Source organism: Corythoichthys intestinalis, chromosome 14, assembly GCF_030265065.1.
Source record: "Corythoichthys intestinalis isolate RoL2023-P3 chromosome 14, ASM3026506v1, whole genome shotgun sequence".
Lineage (NCBI taxonomy): Eukaryota > Metazoa > Chordata > Actinopteri > Syngnathiformes > Syngnathidae > Corythoichthys > Corythoichthys intestinalis.
The window spans coordinates 21,808,568-21,836,437 of record NC_080408.1 but is presented as its reverse complement, the minus strand read 5'-3'; the positions used below and the strand labels follow the sequence as shown (position 1 = coordinate 21,836,437).

Here is a 27,870-nt window from a genome sequence, read left to right as displayed (position 1 = left end):
ATTGTCTGCCTTTGATGGCAAAGGATGAAACATCATACCCAAATCAAATGGATTGGACGTCTATCACCACCAATGGCACCAAAACATGTTTATTCACTACCAGATCTGTTTGTTTGGTATATTTCAGAGGTCAAGGGTCCAGCGGCGCACCATCTTTCTTGTGGCCAGAGTCCATATTTGGACGCGGGCATGTGGGAGAAGAAGTTTTGCGTGTTGACTGACAGCCAGCTGCTGCTTTTCAGCAACCACCAACAGGTAAGTGTCGCCACATCGGCATATGGGACTTCCCACTCAAGCTTTAACACCGCCCCCAGAATCCGCCGGAGAACTCGCCAGACCGCGCCCGCAACCTCCGCAGGACCGTCAGCGTCCCCTCGGAGGGGCACTTCCAGGACTGTCCATCAAACGGTGCACTCATGTTAGGTAAAGTCCAATTAGGGTTAGGCATACTTCCACTCACTACCACAACACATTCTCTGCCTAATCTTTTGTATAAAATGTTCAAATGTGATGTGTGTAATACCTTTTGACTTCCTAAACCTGTGTAACTTCATGTAAACATTATCATAATATTATAGTACAGTGGTACCTGTACATGCAAATTTTAATTCGTTCCAGGACCTGGTTTGTAAGTCGAAATGGTCGTATGTCGAGCGGGATTTTCCCATAAAAATAATTCTAATTCGATTAATTCGTTCCACAGCCCAAAAACCTACCCTAAAGCCTTAAAAAATACTTAATGTACAATAACTAATAGCAATTACACATCTCAAAACAAATGAATTATAAATACAAATTTGAAAAATGATAAATGGAAATTTATAAAAGTGTTTTTATTGACACCTTAACTCAGTGCTTCTCAATTATTTTCTGTTACGCCCCCCCAAGGAAGACGTAAATGTTTTGCGCCCCTCCCCAAACTCTCTGCCGCCACTGTAAATAGTATCATTTGTCTATAAAATTACTATTATAAATACGCATCTGCCTAACATTGTGTCCTTTTTTTTCTAATAAAGAAAAAAAGTAACATAGAACAACTTAAAGTAAAGTATAACTTTATTAACATTGTTTCGTTTGTAACAGAGAAGACTTGACGCACATCAGTTTGCCTGAATTTAAAAAAAAGTCACATCCAAACTGTAAAAAATACACTCAAGGTACATTTTTGACCATTTGAAACAGAAAAATAAAATGTAATAAAATCAGTAAATAATAACAAATTAAAATTGATCAGAAACATTCACTCATGAGGACAATATGCCAAAAAATTTGACCAAAAAACAAAACTGAATAAAAGAAAAAAAGAGTGTCCTTATTTTTGCTGCTCACAGTATTACCTCCTTTGCAATGGTGTGGAGTTATTTTGCAATGAGCATGCTAACAATGCTCACTGGTTTACTGATATAACACTGACAAAGCAGGACGATAGTTGGCAGTATTCGGCACGTTTTCACTGAAAAACAATCAAGCGGCTTATCAATGAGATTGAGGTCTAATGTCTTTAAGTGGCGTCTTAATTGATTTGGCTTCTGCCTGTCCGCTATAATTATTTTTAACGGCCCCTAAGACACAGTAAAATGTGGTCTTTCCTCATCACCCACTGTATTGAAAATCAAAGCTAAAATGCAAACGGCACGAAAAAAGCGCATTCTCGGCGGCCGAGGTAGAACCGTAGGTGAGGGCGGTCGTCTTGACGATCCCAAGCCGAAAATGGCACTTCTCGGGCGGCGACGTGAGAACCAGACAAGACAGTGGGTCGCTGCGTGAGTGAGTCCGGTCGGAAAACGGTTTTCAAAAACGGCGGCGGCACACTGCTCTTCATATCTGTTTTCTGTGTGTGCTGAGTGCTCTTCCTTAGTTCAAAAATACTGCGCGCACTCTGAAAATGAGAGCGCCACTGCCACCCACTGAGTGGATGTGCAAGTACACTTTATTCCAGTACGGCAAAAAAAAAAAAAAAAAGCATGTTCCCCGAGGTCACATGCGCCCCCCCGGCATCGCTCTGCGCCCCTCAGGGGGGCGCGCCCCACTATTTGAGAAGTACTGCCTTAACTCAAAGAGACTGATGAACAGAGGTGGGTGGAGACGGCAGGTGCGTGTGGATTCGGTGAGCCATAAGAAGCTGTAAGACACATGTAAAGTAAATAAATTAGAAAAAAATAAGAAATAACAAAAGCGTTTTTATTGTCACCTTAAGGTGCCTGTGACAACTTAAACAAATCTTGAATAGCATTATTATGTGAATTAAAATCATATTTTCAGACGATTCGACTTTATACAACAATTTGGCAAAGCGCAGATGACAAGAAATTGGTCTATTTATATGCCATTTAGCCCCGCCTGTCATTATAGCGCTCTAGCGTCCCCAGATGGATGATGACATTGGCAGGGTCACGATTTCAGCTGATTTAGAATTCAGCCCATTTAGGGGGAAGATTCAGAACGGGTAAAATGCGACATAGAGCAACAAAATTTCGTCATTGTTTCAATCGCTCTAATATTTTTACAGGATATTCTTTTTATCTACGGTAAGTATGTTTCCCCTATTGCTAAATGAATGGTATGGTCATGACAATTAACAGTCTTGTGCTAAATGGAATATAAAATATTAAAAATGCATTTATTTAGTACGACAGGGCTAAAATACTACATAATGGTCAAAACTTCTTGCACCTCCCAAACGGTATCTGATGCCACCAGAATTAGTCCAGCTTTTGTCAGTTCCCTGCCCCAGCTTCGGAGACGGAGGGAAGAGCGTAAACAAAACAGGAGGCGGGACAGCTAGCCGACATGCTAACCCGAACCGAGTGGCTTTTCCAAGTCTTTTTCACGCCTTTTAAAAACGAAAAATCACACAAAACTACCCCGACTCACGTCACACACGGCGGCGGGGTTGATTGTCTTCACTGATCGGCCAGCCCCCGGCGGTGAGCAAGTTTTGGCTCGTCGTTCCCCTGCTGCGGGCAGGAGTGCTCGTTGCTGGGGAAGTAGCTGGAGAATGACCGCCGAGTGGCCGTTCCAATCTTTTTCGACTTTTGAAAATGAAAAATCAGACAAAAGTACCCTCACTCATGTCACACATGGCGGCGAAGGTAACAGCCTTCTCCGATCGGCCAGCCCCGGGCGGCGAGCAAGTTTCAGCTCGTCATTACCCTGTTGCAGGCAGGAGTGCTCGTTGCAGTGGACGCAGCTGGAGAATGACCGTCGGACAAACCGGCCGACAGCGGAGGAGCGCGTGGCGGCCCGAGCCCAAGCCGAAGATAGTGGTCTATTGGCGGGCACACAAAGAGTGCCGAGGGGGTGGAAGTGACCATGGTGTGTGAGTCACTGTGACAAGCCGCGGGTCATCAGTCGAGTTGCCTTGTCAGTGGACACGGAGCATTGACACCCACAAAATGCAAGCCACCTCCTTACTAAAATGTGTGCCGTGATCCCAGTATTTGACATAATACAAAACACGTACTTTACTCACTTCTTTGTCGGGCCATTGATGCCACAATTGTCAGACTTGTTTTTGGCCATTTTCTGCAGTGAACGGGAACTTTTTGAAACTCAAAAAGAGTTACATGCCTCTCCCTGGTGCAGCAACAAAAGCCTGCAGCACATCAGGCTGGCGTGATGCGAAAAATAAACTAATTAATCCACAAAATCAGCTGAATCCGCAGTCCTTCTGCATGCTATGTAGTAATAGCTGCATTGTGAGATGGTGACCTGGGTGACGTCACATTTGCGTTCTTCCTCAATCCAGAAAGTCACTCATCGGGTGTGTAGATAGGTGGGGGGGGATGGGGAGCCGCCTTGTCTAGCGAGGTCACGCATATTTCATATTTTTATGACATAGGTCATATTTTTCTATTATTTCCTTCTTAATTTCAACGATAAGTGTCACCTTTTTCCTTTTTTCACCACTTGAACTAACGTTTTTGGGACCCATGTTGATTTCTCTCACAAGAAAATCCGCCGTGCGTCTGTCTTGCGGGAAAACGACGAACTTGCGACGCTGTCATAAATCATATTTTGAGCATGTCATATGTCGAGACAAATGATGAGTCAAATTTTACATCGTATGTCGATGCGATCGTATGTCGAGAAGCCACTGTACTAGAAAAAGCATTTTCTGAAGAAGATGCGTGTTGATGCTTTGCTCTTTAACTTATTCCCCCATTCCAATCAGAATTAACAGATATGCTTGTCACTGGAATCGAGGGAATTTATTGATACACACGTCATTGGAATTGACGATTATTTACACCATTGGAAGTGACGAATATAGAAATCGAAGGAATAGATGGATATTTCTGTTATTGGAATGAACACTTATAGCAGTCATTGGAATCGTCAGATATTTCCATCTTTAGAAGTGAGGGATATAGCCACCGTTGGAATTAACAGCTATACCTGTCATTGGAATTGACGAATGTAGACGTCTTAGGAATTGATGGATATTGCCAGTTTTGGGCATGACTGGTATAGCCGTCCTTTGATTGGACAGTTTTAGCCAATATTGGAATTGTCAGATATTTCCATCATTTTGAATTAATGGCATTGATAGATATATCCTTCTTTGGAATTGAATATTGACAAACCCTAACCCTCCAAAATGACCTGCCCCTCCTCCACTCAACACGCACGCAAAGCAGGAAAGGAAGTGTGTGTTTGTGGGTCCGTCTATTTATATGTTAATATAAGTGGATGCCCCCCCCCCCACACACACACACACTCTCACAATAAAACTGGTTTTGACCAGTTAGGAGTGAGGTTAAAAGGCAGTAAAATAGAGTTTTCTATTTCCATTTGAAAAAATTTTCATGTGTTCGTTTTCACACTAACAAACTGCTTTGTATCCTTTGCCCCGCCCATCAATATTCTGACAGCCTTTGACTCGGATTACGCCTTTCCACCTTGTAGGTGCGCTTTGCACTTTGTCACCACTCACTCATCATGCTGAATCCTCATTTCTGGCTGCTAAAGTGCGCCGACAAAAGGACACTGATGTTATTGCGACTCCCGCTCCCGCTGCTTAGTCACTTTGTGACTTCACATCCCGTTTCGGCTTACAACCTAAACTGCCTGTCTACCCGGGGGGTCAAAGATGCAGCGTGATGCTCAAGGTCACGCGTATCCAAGGAAGACAGGAAATGAGAGAGGGCGAACGAGCATTGATTGAATAATGTGCCGAGAGACCGAGAGAACAGAAGAGAGAGAGGAAGTCATCTTCTAAACTTAGCGCAAAAGTGGTCCATCTTCACGCGTCTCAATGGCCTGCTTGTTTCGGAACTTTCTTCTTCTTTTTGCTCCAGATTCGCGTACGATGAGCGACCGCTACAAGGACGATGAAAGGCACATTATTAAATGCGAATCTTCTCTCCTGCAGAATCGCCGTCCGAGCCATCTCCCAGGAGGCGGAGCATCCCGGGCCTGGCCAATTCGGACAAAAGCGTCACCGTGGACGTGCCCTCCTCCTCGCCTTTCCGAGTGCCTGTGAGTGTCACTGATTCAAAAGTACCGTAATCTATTTTTTTTTCACACCATCAGATATAGTCTGTCTCTGAAGGGTCATGTTTCAACGACGCTAGACGTCCAATCCATTTCGATTTGGAGGGGGCGAATAAACCCTATCCAAGTCTAAATGGATTGGATGTGTCGCACCTTCTACGGCAGTCAGTAAGTTCAGTGAGTGCCTTAAAAAGGGTTAAAGGTCTCCTAATACAGTGGTACCTTGACATACGATCGCGAGGGCATGATTCTTGCTTGTTCAAGCTTTTCAGAAATACGGCATTGGTGTAGCCACTTGTCACTCAAACATGTCTGACCAATAGCGAAGTGCAACATTTGTCTCAAATTGATGCAATCCCCCAAAAAAAAAAATGCTTTCAAAACTTTTTCCACTTCAAAACAAAAGTGCGTTCAAAACTTTTTGCAATTCAAAAGAAAAAAAAGTGAGTTCAAAACCTTTTGCACTTTAAAAAAAAAAAAAAAAAATCAAATAAAAATAATATTTAAAAAATAAATATTTTAGGGGAGGGTAATTTGATTTAAAAAATTAATTTTTTTCTTTTATTGAAGCAACTTTTTTTGGGATGGGATTAGGGCTGCAGCTATCGAATACTTTAGTAGTCGATTAATCAATGGACTAGTTAGTTCGAATAATAGAGTAATCGGATAAGGAACATGAAAAATTAAAATAACTGAGCGGAACCTCAAACGGGATTTTAAAATAAATAAATGAGGATCTATGTACAGCAAAAGAACAATTGGCTAATTTACATACAAAAAGTCTGCTAGCTTAAATGCTATAAAATGCTTAAGTTTTTGTTTTTTACAATGCTCTTAACAAAAGGTTCAGACACATATTCCCACAAAAAATGGCTCAATATACCTATAAACTAAATTATGAATGCATTAAAAAAAATTAGCTCAAACAAAAACATAGCTTACGTTGCTTTTAACAGGGAGCAGTTGGATTCATCCATATGCAAAGAGGCTGACCAGAGGGCAGTGTATCCACCCTAATTAATAAAACTAAACCAGTTCAGAGCCACTTTAATTAAACGAATACTCAAAGCAACAAAATTTAATAAGAATATTTTTTTTCTAATCGATTACTCGAGTTAATCGATTAATCGTTGCAGCACTAGATCGGATGATTTAGACACAAATGTCAAACCCATAATATGGCCCAAACGTAAAAAGGATTGCTTTTATTGAAGAAAACATTTCCAATGAAAATCAAGCATTCAAATGAAAATTTTTGCGTCTCAAATATTTTTTCGCATTCAAAAACTTTTTTTCTATGATTGAAAAAAATTTTGTTGTTTTTTGATTGAAGTGATTTTTCTTTTGAATTTTTTTTTTTTGTTTGAAGCAGCTTGTTTTTTGATTGAATAATAAAGACACAAATGTCCGAGCCTAAATGTGGCCCAAACCCAAAACAACATTAATTCAATCAAAAAAGTTGTTTCAATAAAAACAAGAAATTAATTCAAAGCAAAACAGTTTTCAAATGCTTTTTTTTTTTTTTGAGTTTCAAATGTATTTTTTGCATTCAAACACATTTTTTTGTTTAATGTGACTTTTTTGATTGAAAATATATATTTTTGTAGCAACTTTTTTTTTGATTGAATGATTGAATAATAAACACACAAATCTACTTCCATAGTCAAAGTGTGTTGATGGGGCCATGTGCCAAAAATGTGGCCAGAAATCAAAATATGAATATTACCGTATTGGTCCGAATATAAGACGGTGTTTTTTGCGTTGAAATAAGACTGAAAAAGTGGGGGTCGTCTTATATTCGCGGTCTAGACATTATACCCATTCACGACGTTAGATGGCGCCAGATATCATTGAAGCGATGTTCTGTCATGATAGATCTCAGCTACTCTCAAGTTTAACCAGTTTGCATTATTTTATTGCAATGTTTTCCTTATTCAGATTTAAATCAAGACTACAGTTACAGTTAGACTTCACTTTGATGGCTAATGCAGTTATTGCAATTTTGTTGTTTTATCACAATAGAATGGTTTATTTACATTTCAAAAACCAGAAGCCATTCATTTACGAATGTGATTGCAATTTATTTTACAAATTTAAATGTTCAGTTATTAAGATTTGAATCAGGAAAAATAACATGCTTTTTCTCTTAAATATATTGTCATAATCATTTGTTTCAGATGTACTGTAATTTTTTTCTGTATAAAAATTAATTTGGTGTTCAAAAAAGCTTTTTTAAAACTTTAGTCTTGAAAAAGAGGGGTTCGTCTTATAATCAGGGCCGTCTTCTATTCGGGCCAATATGGTATATGTGGGGTGATTTGCTTTACAAAGCAAATTACAAAATCTGAGGTTCGATAGTACTCCTATGGTATTGCTAAGAGCAGATTCTGATAGACAGGGACAAAATATATACAGTATATACTGTATATGATATGCTCATGTGATATTTGGAAATATTTTTCTGTGTTTCAGGGCTTTTTCAGCAAGCGTCTAAAAGGTTCCTTTAAGAGGTCCAAAAGTCAAAGCAAACTGGATCGAAACAGCAGCTTCAGACTTCCGCTATTGAGAGCCGCTGATGTCAACAGGTGTGCTCCCTTTATATCTGATTCCTTCTTCCAGCATGTATTTGTGCTCACGCGGCATCCTTGCGCGGGTCAGAGTGACGAAACAGCAGTTACTGTTGTGTGATCAGACACCCCACCTGCCTTACAAGTTGCGCTTTGGTCATCGGAGAAATGGGAAAAAAAAAAAAATCACTTATCTGCGCCACCTAACCTATTGCATACTGCCATGTTGTCACCATCTCAAAATACCTAACAATGTTTTACAAACATTTTCAAAATTGTAAATACTGTTTGTATTTTATTTATTTTTTTAAAAAAAAGTATTTTCTGAAAAATCTGTGTTCTGTGTGGATTATATGTGTTGCTATTTTCGATTGTCTTGCATGCATCACTCACGTACGGTTGGCAGGGAGAGCCAATTGGCTAACTATTGAGTGGAGATGGGGACATCTTGAGGCCGATTGGTGGTACTGCTACAAAATGTAGCGAGTCAGTACTAATTGGGCGCTATCTCCTGACCAAAATGTGCATTATTATATACAGTGCCTTGCAAAAGTATTCGGCCCCCTTGAACCTTGCAACCTTCAAACATAAAGATATAAAATTTTAAATTTTTGTCAAGAATCAACAACAAGTGGGACACAATCGTGAAGTGGAACAAAATTTATTGGATAATTTAAACTTTTTTAACAAATAAAAAACTGAAAAGTGGGGCGTGCAATATTATTTGGCCCCCTTGCGTTTGTACTTTGTAGCGCCACCTTTTGCGCCATTTACAGCTGCAAGTCGCTTGGGGTATATTTCTATCAGTTTTGCACATCGAGAGACTGACATTCTTGCCCATTCTTCCTTGCAAAACAGCTCGAGCTCAGTTAGGTTGGATGGAGAGTGTTTGTGAACAGCAGTCTTCAGTTCTTTCCACAGATTCTCGATTGGATTCAGGTCTGGACTTTGACTTGGCCATTCCAACACCTGGATACGTTTATTTTTGAACCACTCCATTGTAGATTTGGCTTTATGTTTTGGATCATTGTCCTGTTGGAAGATAAATCTCCGTCCCAGTCTCAGGTCTTGTGCAGATACCAACAGGTTTTCTTCCAGAATGTTCCTGTATTTGGCTGCATCCATCTTCCTGTCAATTTTAACCAACTTCCCTGTCCCTGCTGAAGAAAAGCAGGCCCAAACCATGATGCTGTCACCACCATGTTTGACAGTGGGGATGGTGTGTTCAGGGTGATGAGCTGTGTTGCTTTTACGCCAAACATATCGTTTTGCATTGTGGCCAAAAAGTTCAATTTTGGTTTCATCTGACCAGATCACCTTCTTCCACATGTTTGGTGTGTCTCCCAGGTGGCTTGTGGCAAACTTTAAACGAGACTTTTTATGGATATCTTTGAGAAATGGCTTTCTTCTTGCCACTCTTCCATAAAGGCCAGATTTGTGCAGTGTACGACTGATTGTTGTCCTATGGACAGACTCTCCCACCTCAGCTGTAGATCTCTGCAGTTCACCCAGAGTGATCATGGGCCTCTTGGCTGCATCTCTGATCAGTTTTCTCCTTGTTTGAGAAGAAAGTTTGGAAGGACGGCCATGTCTTGGTAGATTTGCAATGGTCTGATGCTCCTTCCATTTCAATATGATGGCTTGCACAGTGTTCCTTGAGATGTTTAAAGCTTGGGAAATCTTTTTGTATCCAAATCCGGCTTTAAACTTCTCCACAACAGTATCTCGGACCTGCCTGGTGTGTTCCTTGGTTTTCATAATGCTCTCTGCACTTTAAACAGAACCCTGAGACTATCACAGAGCAGGTGCATTTATACGGAGACGTGATTACACACAGGTGGATTCTATTTATCATCATCGGTCATTTAGGACAACATTGGATCATTCAGAGATCCTCACTGAACTTCTGGAGTGAGTTTGCTGCACTGAAAGTAAAGGGGCCGAATAATATTGCACGCCCCACTTTTCAGTTTTTTATTTGTTAAAAAAGTTTGAATTATCCAATAAATGTTGTTCCACTTCACGATTGTGTCCCACTTGTTGTTGATTCTTGACAAAAAAATTAAATTTCATATCTTTATGTTTGAAGCCTGAAATGTGGCGAAAGGTTGCAAGATTCAAGGGGGCCGAATACTTTTGCAAGGCACTGTATATTGTTTTGGCGATCTATATTGTCATATCATACAGCACTAGTCAACATCCCAGTGTTCTATTTGCTGAATGCCTCATTGTGCCATCCGGCTGATCCAAATGCATGCATATATGTCAGATCTGGTGGACTCCCTCAGCTGAAGGAGTCCACGTCACGCGAATCTTTGCCGAGTCCCAGCGGCGCTCCGGAGGTGGTGGAGCTCGATGAGGATGACGGCGTCACAGTTAGGCCTCTGCACGCCAGCGTTCTGGGTCGGGACTTCTGCTTTGAGGTGAGCCGGCAAGGTAAACTTAGATGGGACGTACGTGGCTCTCGGTCACGCGCCTTTTCCGTCCGCTTACCACCAGGTGACCTCCTCGGGCGGCACCAGGTGCTTCAGCTGCTCGTCGGCATCGGAGCGAGACAAGTGGATGGAGAACCTGAGGAGGAGTGCGCAGCCTGACAAGGTTTTCTTCTTTAGAATCCCTTAGTGCTTTAAGATGACAGCAGTCGCAGCAATAGAAACAAATGGGGAAGACAATACGTTCTTTAACAAGCAGTTGATTTTGAGCTTGGTTAGTAATTAAAATATTACACGAGGGAGAAAGAAGACCACAGCGCCATCTAGAAGGGACAAGAATAAATACTCGTGTTTTACCTTTATCATTTTTTGTTCCCGATACCAATTCCGATACCTGGCTGCAGCGTTGTTTTTGGCAGCCCTTTTAATTTTCGATGGAAAGCATTTGTAATTGCATTCATTTTATGGGAGAAATTGAGCACTATTTGACAGAATTGCAGGGGTGCCAATACTTTTGGCCAGCAGTGTAAGTGTGTGATGATCACTCAGCACAGATCTTTATAAAGGCTAAAGCAACATGGCATATCTAGCCAAGATAAGAAAACAAAACTTAACCATGGAGCACCTGACATGTGTTTTCAAAAAGGCAAGTCTGTTGCGTGGAAAGGACACAGACGGTGAGTAAGCGGTTGTGTGTGGTGGGTGGCGTGGTGGACGTCACATGAGTGTTATGACCAAACACTGCTACGATGTGTGCTAACTACACATACCATAAGAAAATGTCACACATCGTCAAGTTATGATGGAAACAATGGAGAATTTTTATCTCGTTCTCGTCTCGTCAGACGCAAACCCTAACCCTAACCCTGTACCTGCTTTTTTGTGCCGTATCGGATACTACCCCTTCCGATAATAGTATCGTTATCAATGCTGCGACCCTCCCAGTTCAAATGGACCAAACATCTTCTGGTGATACACTCATTTTAAAAGTTTTTATTTTGTTTCTTAGAGCCTTGTTTTAAATATAGCCATTGATGGCGATATGGGAGGGTTGGTAGCGAATGAACGAACGTTAGATGGATAGTTGGAAGGACGTCTACTCGTGATAAACTCCTCACTATGAATTCCACAATGAATCTCCCTAAAATATTTCTCCTTTCGCCTTTCAAGGACAATCGGCGCAGGACGGAACATTTACTTAGACTGTGGATCATCGAGGCCAAAGACCTGCCCCCCAAGAAGAAGTACTTCTGCGAGCTGTGCCTGGACGACGTGCTGTATGCACGTACCGGCGCCAAGACCCGGCGGGAACGGGATGGCCCCTTCTGGGGCGAGTACTTGGCCTTGGCCGACTTCCCCGCTGCACGCAGCCTCACTGTGCACGTCTACCGAGACGCAGACAAGAAGAAAAAGGACAAGAACAACTACGTGGGCTTGGTCAACATCCCCGTGGCCGTCGTGACGGGACGACACTTTGTGGAAAAGTGGTACGCTCGCCGAAACTTTTGGAAATCATTCCTTCTGACTTTGGTTAGGTTTGGTTTGGTTGGAAGAACCAGAGTCGCTCTAAAATTGGAGGGTTTTTACATTTAGCGCACAGTAACTTTGGCATATTAGCGAGTACTACACACAAACTAAGGAAACATTTTAACAACCTTTCTACTGTCGCAATTTCTGCTAAATAAAATAACACTCGCACCATCAATTGCAGGTAAACTAGGACTGCCAAGAATAATTGATTAATCGATTAGCAAATGAATCGCCTACTTTTTGGATAGTTTATAAACCTTTTTCGAGACATTGTTGACCCTAGAATTATGCAAATCCTTATTTTTTGAGACTCTTTATGTTTTTTCCTTTCTTCCTTTCTTTTTTCCCTCATTTTCATTTCTATTTTAAAAAAGCAAAAATTGAAATATTCCCTTATTATGTATTTATTCATTTTCATCTTTTTCTATTTCTATCTTTTTTTTTAATTAATGATAAACTACATAGGAGATAAAGAATCAGTAAACATTCTCCTTTTTATGTTTTTGTGTTTAATTATAAAAATAACTATTTCCTCCTTGTATTGTTTTAAATTTAAAATGTAAAACAGTAAATAAACATGTAAAAAAAATGAAAAGGAAAATATTTACTGTTAATACTTTGGTTGTTATTGAAGGTGCTAAGACATCCAATAAATTTGGACTGGGAGTACATAGCAATGAATTTTCGTCTAGCGCTTTCATTGGCAGTCAGTGAGTTAAGAGTAAATAGTAGGGATGTACTGAAAGCAGAATTCTTGGCCGAAACCGAAAACCGAATATTGGAAACAATGGCCGAAAGGCTGAAAAATACGCATGTATACAATTCATTTACTAGTAAGGGTGTAACGGTACATGTATTTGTATTGAACCGTTTCGGTACGTGGCGCTCGGTCCGGAACAGAGGCGTACCGAACGAGTTTCTGACATAATGTAGCCCTTACTTTTCAAGGCTGTTAGTCGATCGGGTTACAGTTTCTTTGTGTAGATTATATTTACTCCGTCTTCTCTACAATAATGAGGACCAACACGTTAGGACAGTGTAACCCAGAAACGTCAACGGCGCGGTGTGGCCGCCGTGAGAACGCAGTGAAACGCGGGCGTTAAAGTCAATCAGCCAATGCACACCAGTCGCAGTGCGTCCCAGAAGCGGCTCAACACGACGCACGCGAAAAGAACGGCACAGTTTATTATTTGACGCGAGACGCAACCCTCCTGCGTCAATACTACTACTGGTAGCTAGGATCGGGCAGACCAGAAGTCACTCGTGTAAAAATACGGTGGATCTGATTGATTTTCAAACTAATATGCCATCAGTTCTCTTGAGTGGTAGATCGGGGCACAGTTGACTTGTCTTTGTTGATTTACTGCTGTCTTCTCTGCTGTAATAATAACCAACATGGCCCCGTGTTCAATACAAAACCCTCCTACCACAACATAACAAGTAGGAACTAATATTCACATAGGAACTTAAGTTATACAACATAAAATATACAATATAAATGAATAGTACATAAACACATAAACACATAATAAAATAAATGATAGCCCATTTAAATACAATGAATTGAAATGAGCAAAAACACCTGTAATTAAATAATAAGAATAATACACAGATCCTGCTTAAACAATTAAATTTATTAATTTCTGTGTGGCGCTTTAACTTGAGAAAATCCACCAATAAAGCTTTGGAAAACCGTTCATAAGGAAAAAAAATGATTCATTGAGGCATTTCATATGTAAAATACATGTTAAAATCTTTGTCATTGGGATTGCTTTTCTCTTTAGCACAGGACTTCTTTTTTCTTTCAGAAAGAAAGCTGACCAATACGCGGGGTCTGAAAGGCAAATTGTTGTTGGATTATCTTTAAATACCTGCTACTTTTTGAGCAGAATTCTAGCTTTGTATAGGCTAATGTTCCTATTGTTGATAGCACAAAGGTGTGTGTATTAAACAACTAGCACATTTATATTTTGCATTTTGTTTTCTTACTGTACTGAAAATGAACCGAACCGTGACCTCAAAACCGAGGTACGTACCGAACCGAGATTTTTGTGTACCGTTACACCCCTATTTACTAGTATTACATTTTAATTTTTTTTATTTATTGAATTATTTTCCGATTAATTCCCTTTGCCTCGGCACTGATTCTACAATCCCGTAGGCTCAAGAAATTTAGTTTGAAAGGTGCCCATCCTGAGAGGGTGCGTGTCGGTGGCGGTGAGCGTTTTGTGGCACACTCTGAATGCGTCCTATAGCAGAGGTGCTGGCGTCATCATAGCATTCTGTTCGCTGGACGGTGACACACACGTCACGGCCGATGAAACCTTGATAAATGCGCTTTATTGGAAGTTTGGGACACTCGAAAAATGGGTCTCATGCTTGCAATTGCTAAGCCAAATGAGATCTTGATGTAAGTTTGTGTGGAACTGCAGATCACAACATCAACAAAAAAACTATTCCATTCTCACCTAACATAGGAAAGCTCTTTACAAGGCTACTACAATCTGTCCTACTCCTTAAAGTAAGATATGTGGCTGTTTTGTTGTGTCACAAGTGCAGACCTGTTAAGTTTCACGATTTGGTCGGGAGACTCCCGATTTTGACCCCAATGCTCACGCCTCACGATTAGAAAGCCAAATCTCCCGATTTTCCAAAAATGTCAATTTTTTTTTTTTATGTTTTTGTTTGTTACCGTTTTGTAACGATACCATTCGGCCCGATTCGGAAAGTGACCAACAACAAATAGCCTGGCCGTCTCCGACTTCCCTGCCCTCACTCCCCTTCAGAGCTGGAAAAGCCCAACCAATCATCTGACAGGGAGGGAAGAGGCGAAGCACCACCGACTTCCCAAGATGCCGGCACTAATAAACCGGCTTTTAGACTGGTTCAAGTCTTTATTTTGGAAGGAAGAGATGGAGCTGACCCTGGTCGGCCTCCAGTATTCGGGAAAAACGACGTTCGTCAACGTAATTGCCGTAAGTCTTACCTGCCAGCGATAGCTAACTAGCCTAATGCTAATAGCATTAGAGCTAATGATGGGAGAACGATGAGGAAGAAGTCGCTGCTTTACTCTGTGTTTTCGTGGATCAAACATCATGGAATATTAAACCACTGCGGTCCCACCCCCACAATATATGAATTTAAGTGAGAAAGCATATCGTTACTTACTTCAAGTTTAATCATTTAGATTCGCTATTATGCTAAAGCTAAAGTGTATACTATACACTTTATTACATTATATCATTATTACTGTGCTGAAACAAAAAATATAAAGTTTCAATTCTAGGTTACAATTCAATTAAAAAACTGCCATGACAAAGATACTTTTAAAAACAAATATGATTAATTTTCTAAATGATGTAATTAATGTTTTTAATCTTGCTGATTTAGTCTGACGAAACCCTAATTGGAGTGATGGTTGATGAGATGAAGAGGCTGCTGAGGAAGCTGATGTCCAAATTTGTGCAAATGGATGTGATCAGGAAAGCTGAGGATATCCTAGATGTTGATTACAGGAACAAGGAGAACTGGCATGACACAGGCAACATAGCAGTATCACATGATGCCAGACAATACATGGAGCAAGTTGAAGACTATCTCTGATGCCACCAAAAAGAGGTTCTTTGACAGTGTAGTTAATTTTTACACAAGTGTTGTGACCAAAATGAACTTGAAAAAAAATGGTTGCATTTTGTCTTAGCGATTGTCGCGCGCGTCATCGGGGTTGGCAAACAGAAATCTCCCTATTTGCAATTTCTACAACTTAACAGGTATGCAAGTGGAATCGATATAGAGCCAGGCGAGTGGGCTGAGTTCTAGTGCCAACGAAGCAGAGCGATGCAAAATATGACAAAAAAGAGATGTCATAAATGTTTTGTATTAAACCACAGCAAATGTACATGTATGCATTTAAATACTATTTTGTTTGTATACTGTTCGCTTGATTAAACTCCAAACTACTACTCAAATGCACTGTACTCAATGTGACGCCGGACACAATAATTAATCATTTATACATTTCTTTGATACCGCGAAATACCTCTAAACTGCGGACATGTTGCCTGTGAGCCAGTTGTGTTAGAAAGACGGCGTCAGCCAGCATGTTGCTTCTCGCCGTGTTTTGATTACATCATGACAAGAAGACTAGGGTTCTTCACACTATTTGGTATAAACCGAAAATGCATTTTTAGCTATTTTTGGACGAATTTTCGGTCACATTTCTAGTAAATACTTTAATTTTAAGACACTAAGCTTCTAGTTTTATCCCACAGTTTTGAACCTTGTATCTTATATTCCTTTGCGGTTAATAGCCCAAAAATTACAGCATTCTTTTATGAAATTTTTCTTTTTAAATTTTTCAAAATTCCCAAAAATTAACAAAAAAGCAATGTATAAGTTCCTCTCTTTAGTATGCTCTCAACTCATTGGATGGCAGCGAATCGTTCATTAGCTGCAGCTATCCCAGTCCAAATGGATTGGACGTCTAATATTGATAAAGACATTGAAATTCACAAACATCCACACGATTGGACGTCTGTTCCCGTCAAGAGTTAATATCAGAGGACCCCCCTTCCAGGTACCCGCTGAGCACGCCGGCCGGCGCCAAGGCAAAAGGTGGCGGGCCGTCCCTGCGCCTGAAGCTGCGTTTCCAGAGCGTAACCGTGCTGCCAATGGAGCGCTACAAAGAGTTCGCCGAGTACGTCACCACCGCTTACGGGACGCTTTGCTCAGCCTTGGAACCCGTCATCAGCGTCAAGAACAAGGAGGACATGGCCGCCGCCCTGGTGCGCATCCTGCACGCCACCGGGAGAGCCAAAGTAAGACGCCCGTAAAACTAATCAAAACGTGTCAAGCTAGCTAAAATAATCCCACTCCATTTGGCGCAGGATTTCTTGAGCGACACAGTGATGTCGGAGGTGGAGCGCTGCGGTGAGCATGACGTGCTGATTTTCCGGGAGAACACGCTGGCCACCAAATCCATCGAGGAGTACCTCAAACTGGTTGGGCAGCAGTATCTGCAAGAGGCGCTCGGTGAGGACGCAACAGCTATGAAAAAGTTTGCCACCATTTTCAAGATTTTCCTTTATAAATCATCACTTGTATTGATCAGGGGTGGGTTGAGTAGATAAAAAGTTAAGAGTAGTGTTACTTCAAAATATTATTACTCAAAAGTAAAAGTAGTTGTACAGAAAAACTCACGCATGTACAATAAAGTATTCGGTGAAAAGAATACTAATGAGTAATAAGTAGTTCCTGATAATGTCTTGACATATATGAAATGTTATTATTATACTATACATATTAGGCCACAAAATACACCAAAATGATCTCATTCTGACTTGGAAAAATATGCAGAAATTAAACATCAGTGCCCTCTTGTGGATAAACATTTTCTACCATGAAATTCAAATGATTATATCTCCGCTTTTCCGTGGTCTATCGGTGACCAATAGAAACTGGGATCAATCAGTTTTCATGTTCTTCCCATGCCTGTATAGGTTTTTCTCTGAGTAATCTGGTCCGTCCTACACTCCAAAAGCATGCGTGGTAGGCTGTCCAAACTTTTTATACGACTGTAATTCGCCAAAGTTAAATTTCTCAATGAAAATACAGTTACGGAAGCATGGGAATTTTGAACGAATACGCAAGTAAGCAACTGGAAAGTCCAGTTCAAGCTTTGTCGGTGACAGTTAAAGGCAAGCTGACCTTGTGCGCAGGCGAGTTCATCAAAGCCTTGTACGAGTCTGACGAGAACTGCGAGGTGGATCCCAACCGTTGCGCAGGTGCCGAGCTGGCCGAACATCAAAGCAACTTGAAGATGTGCTGCGAGTTGGCATTCTGCAAGATCATCAACTCCTATTGGTACTGGTAGCGCCTCACCCTATGATGACTGAATTCATGTATTACAGTGATCCGTTGCTACTTCGCGCTTCAAACCTCACGCCCTCAGTCTATCGCTGATTTTTTTTCAATTAAAAAAAAAAAATACAAATGAGCTGTCACGAGCCGATCGCTTAGTCTTTTTCCCTCCCTCCCGCTCCCTGCTCTTTGTTGGTCAGGCGATGAGTGCACTGGAGATGCTTATTAAAGTTAACGATGATTGACAGCAGTTAATGTTTGATGTTGCCAGAGAAGCGAACTTCAAACTTTCGAGCGCCTGCCAGCTTAATGCTAACATACCGTACAACTGTAATACGGTACAAAATCAAACGTTTCTTATTTTCAACATCATCATATGATATTGTTTAGCCACAACTGGATTCATTACCTCATCACTATTACTTCTTCACACAGCCGTGCCGCTGGAAACGGAAATGTCGTTCAATCCAAATGCAGGCGACTGAGAGATTAGGATTTTACGAGACTGTGTGCTGGTACTCATGGGAAATGCAGTCTTCCGTATGGCAAAACACTACCGCTTTTGTCCACCTGCGCCACTAAAATCGACCAAAACTGCACGTTGCCTAGTGATGCTTTAAAAAAATGGTGAATACAGTGATTCCTCGTTTATTTCGGTTGATGGGGACCAGAACCCGCCGCGATCAGTGAAAAATCGCGAAGTAGAGCACCCCAAAAAAAAATTTATTTTCTTTTTTTGTTTGTGTGTGTGTGTGTGTCGAATGTATTTATTCAGATTTAGCATTGGAAAGAGATACATAATATACAAGTATATATTTTTTTAAAAAGTATATCCTTTAATGTTTTTTAAGCACTTCAAATGTAATAATTATGATAAATTTTAAACATGTTACTGTCCAACTGAATTATTTTTAAACAAGAATAAAGTAGTAGAAAAATGCTTAGCGTTATTAAATGCTTCATTGAGTGAGTCCACTCAAATCCACTCAAGCTGCTCACTTACAGATGCCACCGCAACTGTTTAACAAGTTAAACGATGATTTGAAGCATGCAGCGCTTTGAAGTTCGATGTCTCTGGCAAGCTTAAACCCAAACATCTGTCAATCATCGTTAACTTGTTTAATTGTTTAATAAGCAACTCTAGTGCACTGCCTAACGATCAAAGAGCAGGGAGAGGAAGGGAGGGAGAGTGAGACTGAGTAAGTGAGCGATCGGCATGGGAACGCTAATCTGTATTTTCTTTTTTTTTGCGGAAAAAAAATCTGCGATAGACTGAGTGTGCGAAGTTTAAAGCGCGAAGTAGCAGGCGTTCACTGTATACAGTATTCGTGATCAGACAATTTGCCCGGATTGCCCATCCTCATTCAAACCTTTCCTGTCAATCTGCCTAACACGCTGACTTGCTGCATCCGCAGCATGTTCCCCCGCGAGCTGAAGGAGGTGTTTTGGGCGTGGAAACAACGCTGCGAAGTGGGTGGTCAACCGGCGGGCATTGGCCAGCGTTTGATCGGAGCCTCGCTCTTCCTGAGATTCCTGTGTCCCGCCATCATGTCGCCGTCACTCTTCCAGCTGACGCGGGAATACCCCGACGAGCGCACGTCCAGGACGCTCACGCTCATCGCCAAGGTCATCCAGAACCTGGCCAATTTCACCAAGTACGCCCGCCGGATGAGGAAGCGCCGCGCTTCCCGCGTGACGTCGCTCATTGCACTGGTGCCCACAGGTTTGGCGACAAGGAGGAGTACATGGCCTTCATGAACGACTTCCTGGAACGCGAGGGGTCAGGGATGAGGCGCTTTCTGTCGGAAATCTCTGACCCGGAATGTCCGTCCGGCGCACCGGGATTCGATGGCTACGTGGACCTCGGGAGAGAGTTGGCACTGCTGCACGCACTTTTGGCGGACGTCGTCGCTCAGCTTGACATGGTATGTTTTGTGCTTGAGTGAGTTTTAGAGGGAAAAAAATCTAATTTGGATTTATATTGCTGACATTGCCATTTTGATTCAACTCTCTGGTCAAATTCCTTTGTCAAATGGAGAGTGCAATAGACACAAAGTCATATTTTCAAAGTGACATGGAATAACAATGCTGTACGATATGACAATATACATCGCCAAAACTTTCTATCGACATTTTACACGTCTATCCTATCCTTGCACCAGAAGTTGCGCGAGACTTTTTCGTTGTCTGTCATTTTAACTGACAGTGTCATAAAAATCCGGTCATAATCTTATTTTTACCCGTCACTTACATTTTTAAAATGATAATAATGACATATTCAATAGTATTTAGTTTTCATTCATTTTTAATTAATATTCTGTTGGAGCAAGCTTAACAAGAGGCAAACAGACAGCGGAGTGCACCAATCAGCGACGGGCAGACGTGCCGTTAGCAAAGGGACGAGGGCAGGATGAGGGACTTGCGCGCGGAAGTAAACGTACGAGGAGAACGGAGTTTATTCAACATGGCTAGCGCGAGACAGACTGTTGTCAATGTCTCGTGTCGATGTGGATTGGAACATATTCTCGGCTTTCCCGTTCGCCATCCGTGTTGCTGTAGAGACGACTTTCGGCGCGTAAGAGTGACGTTGCTCGTGAAGAACACGTCACGCAAATAAACAAATCTGATTTGTCGATTGATTTTGTACCTAGTCGAGAGGCTGTGTCCCAGACTTTTCTCTCAGTGTTTGAAAAATACAGGGAGAACAGTCTGGCCGTGCCAGGCAAACACTCAGTTGCCTTGACATTTTTCCGAGTAAGGCCAACGATGTCATGCATCAAGAGAGACAATAGCTAATTAATATGCTCACTCGCCACCCTGTGGTCTGGGGTGTGAATTGTAACCTGTCAAAATGATGGATGGACTTCAGTTTTTTCCGTCACCGTTTTAAAAAACCGGTCAACGACGGAAAATATTCGGTTAACGCGACCTCTGCCTTGCACATACCATATGCCATAGTCGTACGGTCAAAATCTCCATATAGTTAGCCAATTGGCTCCTCCTGCCAACTGTAATGCAAGACAACTGAAATTAGCAACACATAGCATCTACACAAACAACATGATTCGTTCCAATAATATTATTATTATACTAACTTAATATACAGCAGTTTTCAAATTCAAAAACTTTAAATCCACTATTCACAAGTATTAGTAGATAATTAGATATTTATACAAGTAACATTTGTGGCATAATATCATTTATAATGAATGAATAATAATGATTTTAGAAGGGATTGTGTTGTCTGTTCTGTGTGGATTATATGTGTTGCTATTTTGAATTGTATTGCATGCACAACTCACACACAGTTGGCAAGAGGGGCAATAGGGACATCTTGAGGCTGATTGGTTTACTACTATGGCATACGGAATCGTATCAATGTAGCAAGTCAGCAGTATCTGCTGGACAAAATGTGGATTGCAAGAACAGGTCTTTGTATGGCGATAATGACAATAGACATGTAAAATGTCGATAGAAAGTTATATATATCACATCGTGCAGCACTAATCTATACAATAATATAATTTTTAAAAGTATTTTTTCTGAATGTTATAAATGCAATTCACACATATGCTAGAATTGACAACGATAGAATTTAAATCTATTTAAACTGCGATCGCTGGCATTGAATAGTCGTATTTCGATGCCATTGACGGTGACGGATGTCCAATCCATTTGCACAACCCCACTCCAACTGGATTGGATGTCTATCGGCATCAATGGCAGGCAATTAGCCAAAACAATGAGTGGATTTGTCAGTTAGGACAACATATCTTGGATCAATCAATGTAAAATTGATTCATTTTTTAGCCCAACATGTTTGGTTACATGTGTTTGCATGCGTGTGTCTGTGTACATGTTCTTGTGTGTTGTTGTGGGTGCATGACCACTTGGCTTGTTTGCGTATATGGTAATGATGCTAAGCGGCTGCTTGCCTTGACACTCACGACTCGATGTCAGTTGTAGACAATATTGCGTGCCTGACTTGCATCACGTGACCCCACTGAGCATGCATGTTTGTTCCCCTTTCAGTTTGCTTCCATTAAGTTTCCATCCTGTTGTCTCCCCGCCCCCTTTTGCATTTCTTCACTTCCTGTCTGGACGGCTCGGCCCCGCCCCCTCCTTCCATTCGCCCGTCGTCTCGCCCGCAATCTCCCACGCACCAGCGTGAAAATTCCTTCCTGCAGGCCACGCGAGCCAAGCTTGGCCCACTGCCGAGGATTCTGGGTGATATTTCACGCGGCCTGGCAGGCCCCGACGCCCGGCCGCGTCGCCTCGCCGACGACATCAGTGCCAGCCTGTCGTCCGGTCTGCACAGAATCTTTGACGAGTCCGCTGACGGGTAAGCGGTCAATCGACGAGATGACATAAGTAAACATAAAACGTGCCAAGTAAAGTTTAACTCCTTCTAAGAGATTGCAAATGGGAATGCACATTTTCCAAACAGAAAGTCATTGATGTTTAGGAAGTCTACTCACAGTTGTTTGCATTTTTTCCCCAGTGTCTCATGTCCTGACGTAAATCCGTCAATGTCTTCGGTGGTCACCAGAGGGGTGCGCCCCCCATCGCCCTGCCAGCCTTCCTCAGTTGGCATGCCGGCGTGTGGGCGAAGCGTCTCCTTGGTGGACCTTCAGGACCCCGCCCGGAGCCCACCAACAGATTCCCGGGTACCTGCTGGACCCGCTCGAGTGCCGTTCGGAGAGGCCCAGCCTCAGAGCGCCCCACAGGTATGTCGTCGAGTCGACCAATTTAGCGACTGCTCGCGGATAGACCGACGCATTTTCCTCAGGTTCGTCGCCCGCTCGCCCCGCCCGTCGAGCGTCAAAACGGACCGCAGCCGCTTTCCTTCCGCAATCCCGCCTACCAACTGGGCAAGCCAGCCTCCCCGGCGAGTAGCCCCGCCCCATCACCGCAGGACTCCGGCACTGGCAGCTCACACGGTAGTCGGCGTGGGCGCCCGGGCGTCAGTCCGGACCAGTCGGCCCCCATCGTGGTCGCGCCCCACCGGGGTGCCGCAGCGGGCACCGCCCACATCGTCAAAGTGGAGCAGCAGAGTCGCGTTGCCAGCTCGGAGACCACACCGACTGACGGCCGGCCCTCTCCTGACGGGGCGCCGCCTTCTGCCAGCACACAGCGGGTGAGCCGGGTGGGCGTCATCATACACAAAAATGCTCAAGAACTCGACACACTCTCATGTGGAGAGTACTGTTGTCACGAAACAAACTTTTTTAACATAAAACAACCCATAAGTGCCTCAAAACCAACATAAGTGACCCGGAAATGCCCCAAAATCAACAGGAAGTGGCTTGGAAATACCCTAAAAAACTAAAAGTGTATAGGAAGTGACCTCAGAATGCCCCAAAATGTACCAGAAGTGAGCCAAAGTCAATGGGAGGGTACCCGCAGGTACCCTTAAAAGTAACAAGGAAGAGAGCCAAAATTAACTCATTGGCTGCAATGGACGGCGCTAGACCTCCAATTGCGTACTGCACGCATGCTATTTTTAGACCGTGACGTCGCATCGTAAAGCGGAAGTAAAGCCGAAGTGGGACATTATAGACCCGCCCTCGCATAGAAACAACGTAATTTGTGCTACTTTTCGCCGGTAATCTTTCAAAAACGAACATGCCGATCACACATTGCTTTTTTGGAACTTGTAGAAACGACTCTAGACATTACAACACATGAAGGATGTTTTCTTCATACGTTTCCGGAAACCAAAAACTCGGGAGGAAAAAATGTGAAGACCGAATCAACTTGCGCGGACTTTAACACCAGCTCGGTGAATCCGTTCACAATTCATATGCAGTAAACATTTTGTTGGGTTGGTATGGTCTTTCAGAGGACAAAGAGGTAAGCCATTTTTATATTTTTAACTTATTTTTTTAGCGTAACGTTGTGCCGTACTGCTTCTGTCTGACAATGAATGACCTGAAAAGAATTACAATGGTATCTGACTAGCACTGTTACCGTTTCAGTTTTATATATATATATATATATATATATATATATATATATATAGCAGAGGTTGCGCTAGACATTTTCGTTGTCTGACAGGGTCATAAAAATCCGGTCATAGCCTATTTTTACCCGTCACTTAAATTTTTAAAATGTTAATGATGACATATTCAATAGTATTTAGTTTTCATTCATTTTTAATTAATATTGTAACGCTTGCTTGGCGGCGAAAAATTAGACACGGAAGTCATGGTATTTTTCTCCCTTTTTACTCTGCTTACCGCCAACAACTCCGCCCCCAAAGAAAAAGAGGCAACGATATAGACCCGAATCACCAACGTCACACAATGATCTTAATTGTGGTTGTCAGCCCAAAACCTTCTAAATATATATTAAATGCATCTTACCAGATATAAAATGACTACTACATAGTCTGTGGTGATCGTTTGGTGCCCAGATTTCTTGTCGAATTACAGCAGTCCATCTCGCTCTCATCTTCGGGTCTCTCAGAATACGATAGAACTTCAAGTCTCTCCGTCTATCTTCTCTGTTACAGCAACCAACCGCCACACACGCCTTCACCATTTTGATTATTAATTTTAACGAGCAGAAAAACACGCCGTAATAGGAGGCATGTACGTAGCGGTAATGTGTAAACATGACGAGCTGACACACAATATGGCGGCTCCAGTCAGGGGGGCGGAGTTGTGACGTCATGTGATTGGGGTCTATACACAGGCGGCAATCTTGTCCATCAATTGGATGACGCGCTGGCACACCGGGTGCACCAATAAGAACCTCGCGTTGATGTGTCAATCACGGTGCCGCCGCCAGACCCCGGTGACACTACAATACTCTGACAGAAGAGCCAACGACGTCATGCATTGAGAGAGACAATAGCTAATTAATATGCTAACTCGCAACACTGTGGTCTGGGGTGTGAATTGCAACCTGTCAAAATGACGGACGGACTTCAGTTTTTTCCGTCACCGTTTTAAAAAACCGGTCAACGACGGAAAATATCCGGTTAACGCGACCCCTGAGATATATATATACACATTCACATACATATACTGTATATAACAACTTTAGTAAGGGGGAAGTGTAAATAAATTATAGAATTAAGATTTGTTATCAATGAAAAAATTTAAAGTGTTTGTTGGCTTTCACTGAGTAGCATTCGCGATCGCTACACAAAGCTAACTAAATTACCCCCAAGAACGGTCCAAGACGTAGGACAACCAGAGGATATATAAGAAAGACAGGGCTGATGGAAAAGGATAGCTTGTTGAAACAGGAGAATGTCATTGTCAGTTGCGTTGATAAAAAAGCTAAGGCTATGCTTAGGTCGGCTCGTTTTTTTTTTTCCCCCGTCTTTTTCAGCCTTCAACACTCAAGCCATCTCTTTAACTGAACATTTTTATGTTCTTCCACATCTTTGCCAGTGAATTTGGCACCAGGCACATCATTTTCAGAGAGAATTGGTAGGTTTAGCTCTCCTTCGTACACATTAGGGGCAAACAGTGGCGTGTCCCCCTTAGCAACAGTAGCTAACGTCATGAATATTAATGAACGGAAGTGACGTGTTGCTTGCGGTACGCCATTCATTTGGGCTCCGTGGGGCGAATGAACAAATGTTCATTCACCCCTCCTGGTCCAAATGAATTGGACATCTAGCATTGTCCATGGCAACCAATGAGTTAAGAAAGATGCAAAAATACCCTCCATTGCTATAAAGAGTAGTGCAAAGTCAAATTTACCCATTCACAACAAATTTCCAGTGACCTGTAGTAGTGCAAAAACAAATAAATGACAATCAATACTTTTCCAATCAAATATCATTTACTTATACTTTATGTAATTATTATATTTTATATACATACATACATATATATCTCTATATATTTATGAAAGTGTCCCACATAATCACAAACATACTTGATGGCCATTTTCATAATTTTAAGCACGCACACTCAGTAAGGAAATCATCCTTCCGTTTTCAGGCGTCACCGTGCGCTATGTCTCCCGTGGAGCGAACGGCTGCCTGGGTGCTTGGCAACGGCCAATATCACCAGGACCGCCAGCGGGGGAAACCTACGGATGCTGAGAGTGGCGGCCCAGAGGAGGGAGGACATTCGGACAAGGTAAACGGGCAGTTCGACAGGGAAAGTCAATGTCACTCGCTGAGCTCACATGCTTGAGCTGGCCGCTTTTAACTCATTGGTTATCGTTGATGGCGCTAGAAGTCCAAATGTACTAAATTTTCAAACAGGTATCTTAGCTTCATATGAATATACAATAGAATACACTATTTAAGCTTGTGGAAAATTAGCATTATTGTGCATTATTTAATGCTCAAAAGAGCCTCCTGAGCATGAAGATAAAAATACATGTTTGCTTAATGCTAATATACAATGGAATACAGCATTCAAGAGTGAGTGAAAATTTGCATCGGTTCACCTAATTTAACTCTCAAAAGACTAAATATGAACATATTCCATCGCATATTTTATTTTCTAATAAAAATATTTGTGCAGGTAGTCCCCGGGTTACAAAGTACCCAACTTACGTGATTTCGACTTTACAAAGCCCGAGTTTTGTCCGTCATTTTTGTCTCCAGTCTTTTTTTTTTTTTTTTCTGTCGCTTAAACAGTACCTAGTTCCCATTGCCGTTCTTCATGTCAGGATGCCCTCCTCCCCCAGCAGCGTCGTCGCCGTTCTGCAGTTCCTTTCGGGCGAGAGATTTGCCGTCAGGCCCTGCCTCCTTGTTTTCATGCTGCTGCTTCTCCCCCGGCGCCACTCGTCTTCTGAGTTCCGATCTGGTTGTTTGAATTTAGACGGCAGGCTCGCATTGAGAGAGGCGACCGGAACGGCCATGATATGCCCCTTCTTCTCTCGCCTCCATACTCTTTCTACAGTTCCCTTTTCTCTCAACAAGGCGGCTCACTCACGAGTAAAGCCCGAATAGTCATTGAGTATAATGGCATTTAACACAACGTACCTCACAGTATCTTATTTATTACATTATTGTATCAATATGACGTATAATACATTTTTGGCATAGTTATTATGAGATTTAGGGGTACTTAAAGGGCATAGACTTCATAATGTATTGACATGACACATTCCCCATTCACTGCGTCACACCTTCCCGAAGGGGGCCGTCCAACACTCCGCTTCATTTATCAGCAGTAGGTCACATGCAGCGATCTAACATTGGATTTAGGTTGAAAAGTATGAAAGGTGTACAGCATACAAACAGGAAGGATTGTCGCAGGAGTGATTTGTTCGAGGATTCAAGGTAATTACTATATTTTTCGTACCCTGCATGCATTTAGAAACGTGAAGAAAAAAAAAAATTTCAATGGGAGAAATTAGCCACTACAGCATTGGCATTATTTATTCTTCAAAATATTTACGGAAAATAAATGCTACCTGCACGTTTTGGTTTATTTTTTGTTGTTGCTATTAACCAATAAACGACACTCTTTTACGTCCATATCTATAAAGAATTCAGGGATTTAAGCATTTATTCACAAGAATTTTCAACGAAAAAAGCTCTTTGTTTTCATATGGCGGCTGCTAATTTCCTTATTGACTAGACTCATAGTTCGCAATATTTACTTTAAAAAATGCTTTCACGTTTTTTGCTTTTAACCAAGAACCAAGACTGTTTTACGTCCATATCTATATAGAATTCAGGGATTTAAGCATTTATTCACAAGAATTTTCAAGGGGAAACAGCTGTTTGTGTACATATGACGGCCGCTAATTTGCTTACTGACTAGCATCAAAATTCTCAATATTTAATGTACGTAAAATAAATGCTAACTGCCCGTTTTTTGGGGGGGGTTTTTTGCTTTTAACCAAGAATCAAGACTGTTTTACGTGCATATCTATAAAGAATTCAGGGATTTAAGCATTTATTCACAAGAATTTTCAACAGAAAAAGCTTTGTCATATGGCGGCCGCTAATTTGCTTACTGACTGTGCATCAGTACTAGTTCACAATATTTACGTAAAATAAA

General features: G+C 41.8%; 1 protein-coding gene across 2 annotated transcripts in view; it reads left to right on the top strand.

Moving 5' to 3' along the window:
• rasal2 (RAS protein activator like 2) overlaps positions 1-27,870 on the top strand; it is a 37,173-nt gene that overhangs the window by 7,101 nt on the left and 2,202 nt on the right. Inside the window, exons 2-17 of one of the 2 annotated variants that reach the window (XM_057857621.1) lie at positions 128-255; positions 315-423; positions 5,375-5,481; positions 7,969-8,081; positions 10,333-10,486; positions 10,563-10,661; positions 11,666-11,982; positions 16,602-16,842; positions 16,912-17,056; positions 17,743-17,887; positions 19,300-19,539; positions 19,608-19,809; positions 22,072-22,226; positions 22,386-22,611; positions 22,674-23,021; positions 25,846-25,986. In XM_057857621.1, coding sequence (XP_057713604.1) covers positions 128-255; positions 315-423; positions 5,375-5,481; positions 7,969-8,081; positions 10,333-10,486; positions 10,563-10,661; positions 11,666-11,982; positions 16,602-16,842; positions 16,912-17,056; positions 17,743-17,887; positions 19,300-19,539; positions 19,608-19,809; positions 22,072-22,226; positions 22,386-22,611; positions 22,674-23,021; positions 25,846-25,986 — 2,870 coding nt within the window. Of the gene's footprint in view, positions 1-127; positions 256-314; positions 424-5,374; positions 5,482-7,968; positions 8,082-10,332; positions 10,487-10,562; positions 10,662-11,665; positions 11,983-16,601; positions 16,843-16,911; positions 17,057-17,742; positions 17,888-19,299; positions 19,540-19,607; positions 19,810-22,050; positions 22,227-22,385; positions 22,612-22,673; positions 23,022-25,845; positions 25,987-27,870 lie in introns of both variants that reach the window. The other variant, XM_057857620.1, reaches the window with a different exon arrangement.